Here is a 12491-nt window from a genome sequence, read left to right as displayed (position 1 = left end):
TAATGAGTTTATGAATTTTTCTTCTACATTTAACAATTTAAAAAAATTATTTTTTCTAACATAATAAAAATAGGAAATTTGTTTTAGTTTTATTTCAGGAGTATGAGATAAATTAAAAAAAGATTTTGTTTGAATAGCCCAAAATATTGTCATGAACTACATTTAATGATTATCAATTTCACAATTTTAACAATTTTATGAAATAAGGCTATAAGGGTAAAAATAACTTTCAATTATGGGAAGAAGTTGAATTTTAACCTCTAAGTAAATGTCAGAAAAATTATGTAACTTCATTATCAGTTCTCTTTTTTTATAATTTATACTTGTCACAAAGAAAAATATAAACATAAAAAAGTTGGTATGGTCATCAACTATTAGACACATGAATGAAGGTATATTTTTATTAATCTACTCCTTTATTGCTTTGGTCAGATACTTCAAAACACAATCTCTATATTGATCAAATACTTTCTCATCTTTCAAGTTTCACTATGTCATTGTGCCCAAAATACCATCCGTTCATTTTTATCAGGGTCTACCACACTTTTGTCACCTAGTTGTAATATGACAAAGATAACTGAAGGATTTTTATCATGCGTTAACTTATTAAATGGCCATATCATGTCAACTGTCTTTCTGAAATCTTTCTTTCAGTGGCTTCTCCACCATTCCTCTTTTTCTAATTTCCTCATTTCTAACCCTATGTTAGATGTTGGTATGGCTATGAAGCCATACCAACATCTCCAGAAGCCCATTTCCATTGCATCAATCCTTTTTCTTAGTCTGGTGCTGATATCCCACATTTCATAACTATACAGTCAAACTATGCTTGAAGATGAAAAGAGTTAGAACTTAATAGGCCAAGAAACAGTCTTTCTCTGGATACATTCTGTTCTCCAGAACATTTGTTGTTTCTATAAAAAGAATGAAGCAATCTTTGTTATTCTTTATTTCCCACTTTAATTCAAGATGTCCTATCATCCAATGCTTCTGAAGCAAGAATGATAGCTAAATTTTCAATTTTTTGGTAGCCTTTATAATAACTTCAATAATAATAAAAATATTTCAGTTTTGGTCAACTGCCATATACAAAGTTTTATCAAAATCAACTTCTATTCTCCACTTTTTATATTCCGATTAATTTTCTGATCATATAATTGGAATCTTCAGAAACAATCACCTGGTGATCAACAAATGAAATCATTGTACATTCCTATCATTTAATCTCATTCTGTACATCAATCCAACTGTTTAACACCTAGCTCAAATAGATTTCACCTATAACAAGTAGAATTACCCAAAATTACCCTTTGCCTTTAACTCCTTTTTTACCAAGTAATGTGTAAATATGCATTTAACATATCTACATCTCTGAAGGACAGTAATTTCTGAAAATGGTACTTTTATTACTAATCAACTCTTAAGTGCATATTCCACCGAGATGGCTAACAAATCTTTTCTTGGTAAGAAACCACAGTGTCTCAGCTACAGCTTCATGAATGCAATTTTTCAAAAGCTGATATATAAATCTCAGAAATAATATAATAAAATATAATAATATATAATTTGATATTTATATATTTTGGTAACTCATTTTTTATGTAATTTAAAAAATCTTGTCAATTCCTCACTTTCCAGCCTTGAATACATATGTTATACATTACTTAAAGAGGAATAAACACTTCTGATGTTTTTTATTTGATTAATCGTCACCTCATATTTTTGTAAAACATTAATTTGCACCATCAGCAAAAAATGAACTCAATCACACCGAGATATCCTTTGCACTAAGAATTTGCCATTTTAATATCAAATTTCAGTCTAATACAACAATATACTCTATGATCAATTTAACTTCTGTAATGATTGAAACTGATTAAACTTATGGATCTCTTTGTAACAGAAGGCGTTCATTAATTACAATCAAAACTATTTCAGTTAATCTTTACCTTAACTGATCAATCAATCTTATCATTTAAAATACCTTTTCCACATGCTCCTATTACTTCATCTATTGGCAGACCAACTTACCATTAAAATGGAGGTAAATAAATTTGTGAGTGCAATTCAAAGAAAACATTATACAAACGAAACCTAATAAAACTTACACATTGGTAAAACTGGCCACGAATGCCACCAGTCACAAACTTTGTTCCATCTTTATGCCAGGAGCAGGCAGTAAGCGAATCTTCAGGTGAATGCGTCACTTTAACCCGAAGTTCTTCAGTTTCAACATTCCAAATCCAGAGTTCAGGACAATCCTCTGGACCACAGGCAATAAGGTAAGTACCATCTGGAGACCATGCAAGATACGCGACACCATATGAATGACCCTCCAAAGTTTTTCTATGATGACATGTTAACGTCTCCTAAAATCATTAAAACAATACCACTGTAAAACAAATCTAATATTTCAAAAACAAAAGATGCAATCACTTCCTAAAAATTAAAGTTAATTTCATTTGTAATTCTAAATGGAGAAATTTATTTTAATCCATATACAAAATTAAATCAAAACATTTATAATGAGCTTAGTGACATTACCTTTCTTGATGTACAATACAAAGTTATATATATATAATAGTCCATTGTCATTCATGTTTCTATTATTAGTGGATTATATTCCTGCTATTTACTGTTGGAATATAAAACTAAAATATAGATAGCTGAAATTATTTTTCCTGGACTTCTTTTTTATTTTGGATCATCTCTGTAATACTTAAATATTATATTATTAATAATCACTACAATATTATTAGGCATGTTATGTATGCTTTGCTTAAACTTTGACAATGAATCATCTGATATTATAAGTTGAATATCTTAAATAAATAGTGGACAAGAAAAAATCAAAGAATTAATAATTTAAAGATTTTAAATGAGATTAAAAAATTATAAATAGAAAAATATTTTATTTGCCTAAGCCTAATATTACAAATTACCTAAATTTCTCACAGTATAAAGCAATAAATTTATTCAATAATTAAAAATTTGAAGTTAACATTAATCCCAAAATAATTTCAGATTTAAAAAAATGCTTAGTTTAGAGCTATTAATAAATTTCTTTTTTTTTCTCAACAATTGTAAAACCTATCTGTTTTTCAATGAAAGCCATTTGAGTTCCACAGCTTTGTAGAAAAATTGTTTGAGTTACAATTTTCTTTTGTGTTTGTATAAATAAATGAATCTAATTTTATAATCAGTTTGTTACATATTCATGTTTAGCAAGGCAGTTTTCTAATAAATTTAACTTAGTTAGACTACAAACCTTTCAGGATGTAAGGTAACAAATTAAGTTAGGAGAAAGTTTTATTATAATTATGAATTGCAGATTTTGAGATTACATCTACAAGGTAATAATAAACAGTACTTAATTAAAAATATTTAAATTTATTTATCTTTCACCTAAAAAAAGTTCTCCATCTACCTTACTGTATCATTTACAAGAATTTTTACTATATAAAATATTATTCTCAACACTCACAATAATTGAATAATTGGTTGAACATATCCCTGTGAACAGATAGCAAGGGATTACTGAAAATGAGATTAAATTGTATACTTTTTTTGGTACAATCAATATTAACTTTAATATTAGAATGTTCTTACAATATTAACAATACCAAGATTTTTTGTCCCAAGGCAGTTGGCAGTAAAAATGTGTGTGTGTGTGTGTGTGTGTATATATATATATATATATATATATATATATATATACACACATAATTCACCTAGAAAATAAATAACTTTACAACTAAATTAAAAATAATATATACATTATAATTAATGTACAGGATCATCGAAAAAGTTTACAGATATTTAAAAAAATTGTTTCTCAGAAACTGCTGGAGGAGTTAATAAAACAAGTATTTCTTTGAAAAATTCACAAACTCAAAAAGTTTTTTTACATACATTAGAATGTTCTAATAAGAGCTATACTGGTTGCTCTACAAACCATTAGCCAATAATCAACTTTTGTCATCATAGGCATAACTGTGGCAATAGCAGCAGTGATTCATTGTCTTAAATGTTGTACAGCCCTGATTTTTTCACTGCAGACAATGTTTTTAATGTATCCCCATAGAAAAAAGTCTAGGGGTGTCAAATCTGGGCTTGTCGAAGTCACAGGACCGGCCCTATCAATCCGATCAAAAACTATTAGGGAATCTTTCATTGAGAGTACATCAAACATCTAGGCTAAAGTGTGGGGGTGCACCATCTTGTTGAAACATTCAGCAACGTTACCCCATCTACCTGTTCCTTCAATATCAAAGTGACTATTCTAGGATGCCTTAATATGTGACCCAAAAATCAGGCTCTTCAACTATATTTTTCCAAATGCTTCTTTCTTCATCAACTTGTCATAACACCTCTTCATTTGTCACTTTATCCACCCCATCTGATTTTTAACATTCTCCTATAGCACCACATTTCAAAAGCTTCTAATCTTTTCTTCTGAGGTACCCCTATCTACCCGTTTGAAAGTATTAGAGCTACACTCCAAACATATACTTTTAAAAATGTTTTCCTGCTGTTTAAATTAATTTTTGATATAAGCAAATTATATTTCTAACTGAAAGCTTGTTTCCTGTGCTATTTGGCATTCTATATCACTCCTGCTTTGTCCATCTTTAGTAATTCTACTTCCCAAACAACAGAACTCTTCTACCTCCATAATCTTTTTTCTTCCTATTTTTATATTCAGTGGTCCATCTACATTACTTCTACTACATTTCATTACTTTTGTTTTGTTCTTGTTTATTTTCAAGCGGTAGTTCTTGCGTAGGACTTCATCCATGCTGTTCATTGTTTCTTCTAAATCATTTTACTATATAATTATTATATCGTCAGATAATCGTAACATCTTTATCTTTTCACCTTGCACTGTTACTCCAGATCTAAATCATTCTTTAACATCATTAATTGCTAGTTCTACATAAAGATTAAAAAGTAATGGGGATAAGGAACATCCTTGTCAAACTCCCTTTTTTATTACGGCTTCTTTCTTATGTTCTTCGATTATTACTGTTGCAGTTTGGTTCCTGTAAATGTTAGCAATTATTCTTTTATCTCTATTCTTAAACCCTAAATTTTTAAATTTCTGAGCATTTTATTACAGTCTACGTTATCACATGCCTTTTTTAAGTCCATAAATGCCATGTATGTTGGTTTGTTTTTCTTTAATCTTCCTTCTACTATTAATTTTAGTGCTAAAATTGCTTCCCTTGATCCTATACTTTTCTTGAAACCAAATTGGTCTTCTCCTAACACTTCTACCACTTTCCTCTCAATTCTTCTGTACAGAATTCTAGTTAAGATTTTTGATGCATGAATAGTTACGCTAATTATTTTGTATCCTTCATATTTATCTGCTCCTGCTTAATTAATTAATTACGACAATAACTCTTTCTGAAGTCTGACGGACAAATTACATCATCAACCGTTTACTATAAATTGAATCTGAGACCCAATGCAATAAATTGAATCTGAGACCCAATGCAAAATACAAAACTGCAAAATAAATTAAGAATAAAACACAGTTAGTTTATAATAAGTACTCACAGGATCTACATCCCAGATGACAACTGTTGTATCTTTCGATCCGGTTGCTAATTTGGAGCCATCTGGTGAGAACCGGCAATACCAGACTTCATCACAGTGATCATTGAGAATTTGTGTAGTTTCACAAGGGAATTGGTCCCTGCAAATAAAGTCATTGAGAATTTGTGTAGTTTCACAAGGGAATTGGTCCCTGCAAATAAAGATGCGACTGTTAAAAAAAAAAAAAATTGAATCATTGCTCCATACTCTGACTTTCGAATAACCCATTAAACCCCAGTTATATTAATAAGTAAAATGGCAAAAAAGAAGTGAAATTCACTTATATTTATAATACTGCTCAGTGTAAAAGTTAAGGCGCAAGCACCTTGTATCTAAAAATAGAGCACAATATTTGAGTTACAACAATTAAAATGTTTCCAGTTATTTATTTAATTAATAAGAAAATGTCTAATTAACAGGAAAAAGTTATTTAAAATTTATATAAACTTTATTTTAATATAGATTATTTAAATTACATTGCTAATATTTTGGTCATAACACAATATAGTGCTGGATTTATTTGCTTTAATGTGAACTAAATTTTCCATAGCTATTTAGAATATATGAGGGCTGTTTTTTTTCCAACCTCCGTGCATCTGGTAAACAAGAGATAGGCAGGAGCCAAGCGTCTGTGTGTCATTTAATTGCACTGCCCCCCCTCCACCACAATCTCTACCATTGCATCAGTCTGAGCTGAGCTATTGGCAATTGAACATGGCTGCTACAATCGATGCTCCTGCCAAGCGTGAATTGCAAAGTGTGATGCATTTTCTGCAAACAGAAGGATATAGCGCAGCTGAAATCCATTGCAGAATGAGCCTAGTGTATAGTGAAAACTTTATGAGTGATGGTAATGTACAAGAATAGTGTAAGAAATTTAAAGAAGGGTGAACAGATGTCCATAACAAAGGTGGGCAAGGACGTAAGTCTGTTGCTACTGTAAGCCTGGTTGAGAATGTTGATGATTTTGTTCGCAACAAGCAGAGATTTATGATAAGTGAACTTTCTGCAGAAATCCTGGAAATTTCAAGGTCTTCTCTGTACACAATTGTGATTAAGTACCTAGGATACCAGAAACTGTGTGCACATTAGGTCCCAAAAATGTTGAGTAACGATCACAAAATGCAGCAAATGGCATCAGCCTTAATTCTCACCTACTACGATAATGAGGGGGGAAGAGTTTATAAAGTCTATCGTTACTGGCGATGAGACTTGGATCCAGTATGATAATCCAGAAACCAAAGAATAGCCTAAGCAGTGGATACATACTCCTCCAAACAAGCCGAAAAAGTTCAGACACTGAAGAACAGGAAAACAATGGCTACAGTTTTTTGGGACCATAAAGGTGTCTTGTTGGTGGACTTTACGGAGCACAGGACAACAATAACAAAGGAAGTATATTGCGAATCTTTACATCACCTCTGCAAAGCGATCTAGAACAAACAAAGAGGCGTGCTCTTGTCCAGCGTGGTTTTGATCCACAACAATGCATGACCACACTGTGCCAACATGACACAAGACCTTCTCAAAAAATTCAAGTGAGAAGTTTTCGATCATCCACCATATTGTTCAGACCTAGCACCTAGTGATTTTCACCTCTTTCGAGAACTGAAGACATGGTTGGGCAAACAACACTTCACCACCAACGAAGAACTTCAGGAGGCTGTCAGGACGTACCTTACCTAACTGGTGGCAAACTTCTTTGAAGAGGGCAACAGAAAGCTGGTGCTACTATACAACAAATGGCTCAATCATTTTGGCGATTATGCATAATAAGTTACATACTACTCAAATTTTAGTAATAAAATCATTTTGTTATGTCAATATCTTTTTTTTTATAGGAGGTTGTAAAAAAACAGCCCTCGTACAAATATTAACATTAAATTGATATTTACAGAAGACGTAATCAGATTGCAGAAGCTTAATGACCAGATTACTTTTAGAAAGGACCACCAAACAGCTAATATATCACATACTGCAGATAGATTCTGGGTAGATTAGGAGGAACAACTGTCTGGGCTTAACGTAGGAGATCTGTTACTCCCCATCAAGACCTAACAAATATATTCTATTTTCAGAATATCATGATTTTCTGACTGTAACCACTTCTTCCCAGTGAAAGAAGAAAATTAGGTTCTTGTGGAAGAACCTTTTTTTTTTTTTTTTTTACTTTGATTTACGAAGGTGAATCAAATTTAAACAGTAATTCTGATATTCTATTCAGCAAGCAGTTCGAGCTGAATGGCAGAGTGGGGGGGGGGGTTAATGTTCAGTGTGTTAGAGAGAGGGAACCAGCTTGATCTAGCTCCTCCGCTCGTTCTAACATCAGTATAGCTATGATCAAGCAAGAGATTCTGTCGTCTGTTGCATTACATATAATCATACATTTTTTAACTAATGAACGCATTAAACTCCCCCCCCTAAATTTAACTTGTTTAAAGGTACAGTTTGGGGACACTACACTGCCCAAAACCACGTGTATATGTGAGCCAGACAATTTTAGGGCGAGCGAGAAAGTGTAGAAAATTAAAGTCAGGATTGATGCACAAGGTCAAGTCTCACAGCTGACAACATCTGTGCTGTTCAAGAGCTTATCTAAGGTGATTGCCAGTTCACTGTTGAAGAGACCGTGCCAGAAGTGGGGATCAGCTGTGGGTGAGCTCAATCCATTATCACTGATCATTTTAGCTTTGGAAGAACTAGTGCTCGATGGGTTCTGAGTTTGTTACTGAAAATTAAACAAAGGTCAGGTTGGAGATCTGTGAGAGACTTCTGAACTGATTTCAGTGAGAAGGGGAACATTTTTTGAGGTGCATCGTCACATGTGATGTGACATGGGTCCATCATTACACTCTAGTCAAAAACGGTGAGAAGGATGAGGGCTGCCCAGTGAAGGCCAAAACCGGTCTATCAGCCCAAAAAGTTCTTGCAACAATTTTTTTTTACTCAAGGGGAGTTTTACTCATTGATTTTCTCTACAATTAATGAACAGTGAATGCGGCTTACTATTGCCAGCTGCTACAGACAATAAAAGTCGCCTACCGAAACAAAAGATGGGGTTTGCCCATCAGAGATGTCATCCTTCTCCATGACAATGCCAAGCTGCACACCGTGATTTTGACAAGGGATAAATTAGAGAAAATACACTGGGAAACCCTTGACCACCCTCCCTACAGTCTAAATTTGTCCTCCTGTGACTATTTTTTGATTGCACCCTTGAAAGAACCACTTGGAAAGGAATGATTAAAAAATAATGAAGTTGAGGAGCGCATGCGCAATTAGTTGGTGACTTGTCCTCAAACTTTTTATGAACAAGGAATATTCAATCTTCCAAATCATTGGCAAATGTGTGTAGATCATGCAAGAGACTATACAGTGAAATGAAGAAAGTATGAATTGTGTATATTATTTAAAAAAAAAAAAATTATACCATTTACATTTGATTCATCCTCTTAATTTAGCTTTTCATTTTAATTTAGTTTTCAGTTCAAGAAAAGTTTTCCAATTTCTTTTCTCTAATTTAATTGAGATGCCCTAACAACCATAACAGCTGAATCACACACTTGTGTCTGCTTCATTTCTTTCAGACTGACAATTGAGATCAGACAAATCTAAGTCAATAAATAAATTATCCAACTTTACCAGACAGATGAACCATACTGAACATTTAAACAAACATTTTTTTCTATGCATTGCTAATGCAATATATATATATATATATTTTTTAACCTCCGGTACCGCTGTTAGGTATTGCTTCAGAGGATAAGATGAATGATTGTAGTGTGTGTGAAAATGCCATGCCTGACCAGGATTCAAACCTGGGACCTCCGGATAAAAGGCTGAGATACTACCACTCATGCCATGGAGGACAGCTAATCCAATAGTAATCATTCTTAAATTCACATTTCTTCTAGTGAAATCTATGACAGTGTCTGAAAACTGGATTGTCTTTTATGCATTGACAAAATAAAAAAAATGATATGGCCATATAGCAAAGATCCTCACTGATTAAATATGAAAAAATTTTATTGTTAATATGAATATTTACTCTACTGAAAAAGGGTTGACTGTAGTAATACCACTGCCCTACTAAACAAGCAACTGCCCCATCAACTATACAGTAATCTCAGTGTGGTGTGCTACAATAATGGGAGTTAGTGATTAGGTACTTAGTACCTAATGGTACCTTACCCAAATGGTAAGAAACTTAGCATCAAGACTAAGATTAGAAGGCACAAATATAGCATGTTTGGTACATGGGTAATATTATTAGAAATAATTTTCATTAAAAAAATATATATATATATATACACACTACACAATAAAAAATATATTTAAAACAATATCAGGATTATTATACCTGGAACAATGATGGTCCACAAGTAGAGATATACTGTCCAAGCCTTCTTCACACTTAGTGTTATGATAAGGGCAACGGTGTTTCTGAAGTTCAACAGCCTGAGAAAGTAGAGTGTGTAATCTGAAAAAGAAAATAAAATTAAGAAATCCAGCTAAATATGTTTAAGAATTCTCAAATACATATGTAACAAAGTATGAAAATCTGATATGATTATGACATATAAGTAAAATTAAATATAATGATTGTAAATCATTTTAATTAAATTTGAATATTTAAATTAGTTACATGCAATCTTAATTAATCACATCTCATATTATAAGTGAAGTGAAATGCCTAGGACCTAAGATACATCTGATTTTACTGATCTCATTCTATTATATGCAATAAATTATCAGTACACAGAGTTCTGTGGATATGAAACTAATACAAGGAGAATAAAAAATACCAGAGATATTATATTATGAAGAAGAAAAATAGAAAATAATAAATTGAAAGATAAATTAACATTTTGGATACAACAAATAACAGAAATATTTTTAAACACAATGAATAAGCAACAATATAGACAAGTAATGGGAGCTCATTTAAGAAATACTTTATCTGAAATATATATAAAGCAACTAAAGTGTGTAATTGTACGCTGAATGTATCACACACATACAAACATGTGCTAGTTGGAAGGATAGGGTAATCACACGGAATACAAAGCTGAGACTGCTTCATTTACTAGTCTTCCCAATAATCAAGTATGGTGTTGAGACCTGGACCAACAACGTGGAAGACTGGAGAACTGATGCATTCAAAACGTGGGTTTACAGAAGAATGCTCTGTTTCATGTGGACGGAAAAGAAGACAAACAACTCGATTATAAACAAGCTGGGTATACAGAGGAGGTTGTCCACAATATGCTTCCAGCAGCATCCTCCACTCTTTCAGCTATATAGTCTCAATAGGTGTGTAAAAATTTTGAGAAGGTAGTCGTATAGGAAAAAATTGAGGGCAGCAGTTCACATGGAAGTCCGCCGAAAAGATGGCTGGACCAAATTGAAGAGGTGACAGGAGAAACATTAGGCACATTGATTTGAATAGCATGAGCTATGGTGGAAATTGCCAGCAAGATATGAATTGGGTCACCAGCTCTCAGACATGAGAGGAAGAATCACTGATGATTATTCTGGAAATTTAGGGCAACTAAAGATGGGAGTGAATAAAAGAGACTGATATGATGAAAGAAAATAAACCTAATTATAATCCGATATTTCCAAAAAGTATATTAAAAATATAAATGTATCAGGAATTTAAACTATTGAATTTTTTAAACTATCTGTGTATAAAGAACAGAAATTAGATCATGATAAATTTGATATATCTTGTATGGGATGATATATTTATTATATCAGCATGTTACAGTATGTAGACTGGTTCAGGAGGAAAGGTAAATAATTTGAGAACAGATTCTATAACCTGAATTAGGGAAACATTTCATAAGTATAATATAAGGGATAAACTTGATGGTTTCTTATGTCTTTTGACTTGAAAAATTGAATAAAACAGGTTCCACAACTGTATCTCTGATAGTTTTCATGATATCCAATGTAGAGCAGAAAACTTCAGTGATGAAAAATACGTTTTTTTTAGATTTGAAGTAATAACTGATAAGTAATAACGCATAGATTCTATTATCAACAATTGTAGAGAATTTAATTCTGAGAAAATTGCTATAATACAGTCAATGAAATACAAAAAAAAAAAAAACAGAACAGAACAACATTTAACAGAAAAATAAATATGAATTTATAAAAATTAAAAACAGCTGTTTTTAGTACAATAAATTTAAACCTTTGAAATATTAATACACTTTTAATTTAAAAAAATACTTATTCTGGTTTATACTTATTAATTTACAATACATAAATGCACTTTTCAACTTGTTTCCTTATATTTTCTGTTGCTAACCTAATATCTTCAGGTTCCTTAATGAGGGCACCAGCATTATGAATGTAAGTGATCATTTCATCATGTGTGTCTACTCTGTCTTTGTATACTTTGTATTTCATACATCCCCATAAACAGTAAACTAAGGGATTAAGGTCTGGTGATCTAAGAGGCCAATTTCCTGGCTCTCAGTCCAATCTATTTGCCAGTAAATTTTTCATATAAGAATTGTTTTACTTCATTGATGAAATGTGTTGGTACTGCAGCAAGTTGATAGTACAATTCAATTAATTTCATAAATCAGACATTTTCAAGCACTATGAGAAATTCGTTGTTTAAAAATTCCAGATAATTTCTCCCAATAACATGTTTTTTACTATTGAAAGGAATTGGTTACTGATCATGCCACACCAAACGTTAACCAAAAATTGATGCTGGAAATTAGATTCCACAAGAGCAGTTTTCTTCAGACCACCATTGTGAATTCCATATGTTTATGCCATTAAGGGTAAACAGAGCTTCATCTGAAAATAATATGAATGGAACTATGTGGTAGTCACTGTTAACCCAATGACAAAACTGCAGTCATCTGGCA

The 12491-nt window shown here is 32.1% G+C and overlaps 1 protein-coding gene across 4 annotated transcripts in view; it reads right to left on the bottom strand.

The window, feature by feature from the left end:
• The window catches only part of LOC142325957 (WD repeat-containing protein 26), a 53687-nt gene that overhangs the window by 15946 nt on the left and 25250 nt on the right, over positions 1 to 12491 (bottom strand). For 2 of the 4 annotated variants that reach the window (XM_075367926.1, XM_075367929.1), the window contains 3 exons: positions 9962 to 10081; positions 5563 to 5770; positions 2109 to 2369 (listed from right to left, as the gene is read on the bottom strand). In XM_075367926.1, coding sequence (XP_075224041.1) covers positions 2109 to 2369; positions 5563 to 5770; positions 9962 to 10081 — 589 coding nt within the window. The remainder of the gene's footprint in view (positions 1 to 2108; positions 2370 to 5562; positions 5771 to 9961; positions 10082 to 12491) is intronic. The other 2 variants (XM_075367927.1, XM_075367928.1) reach the window with 2 other exon arrangements.

This window comes from Lycorma delicatula, chromosome 6 (assembly GCF_047948215.1).
Source record: "Lycorma delicatula isolate Av1 chromosome 6, ASM4794821v1, whole genome shotgun sequence".
NCBI lineage: Eukaryota > Metazoa > Arthropoda > Insecta > Hemiptera > Fulgoridae > Lycorma > Lycorma delicatula.
This window is presented reverse-complemented; position numbering and strand designations above follow the sequence as displayed.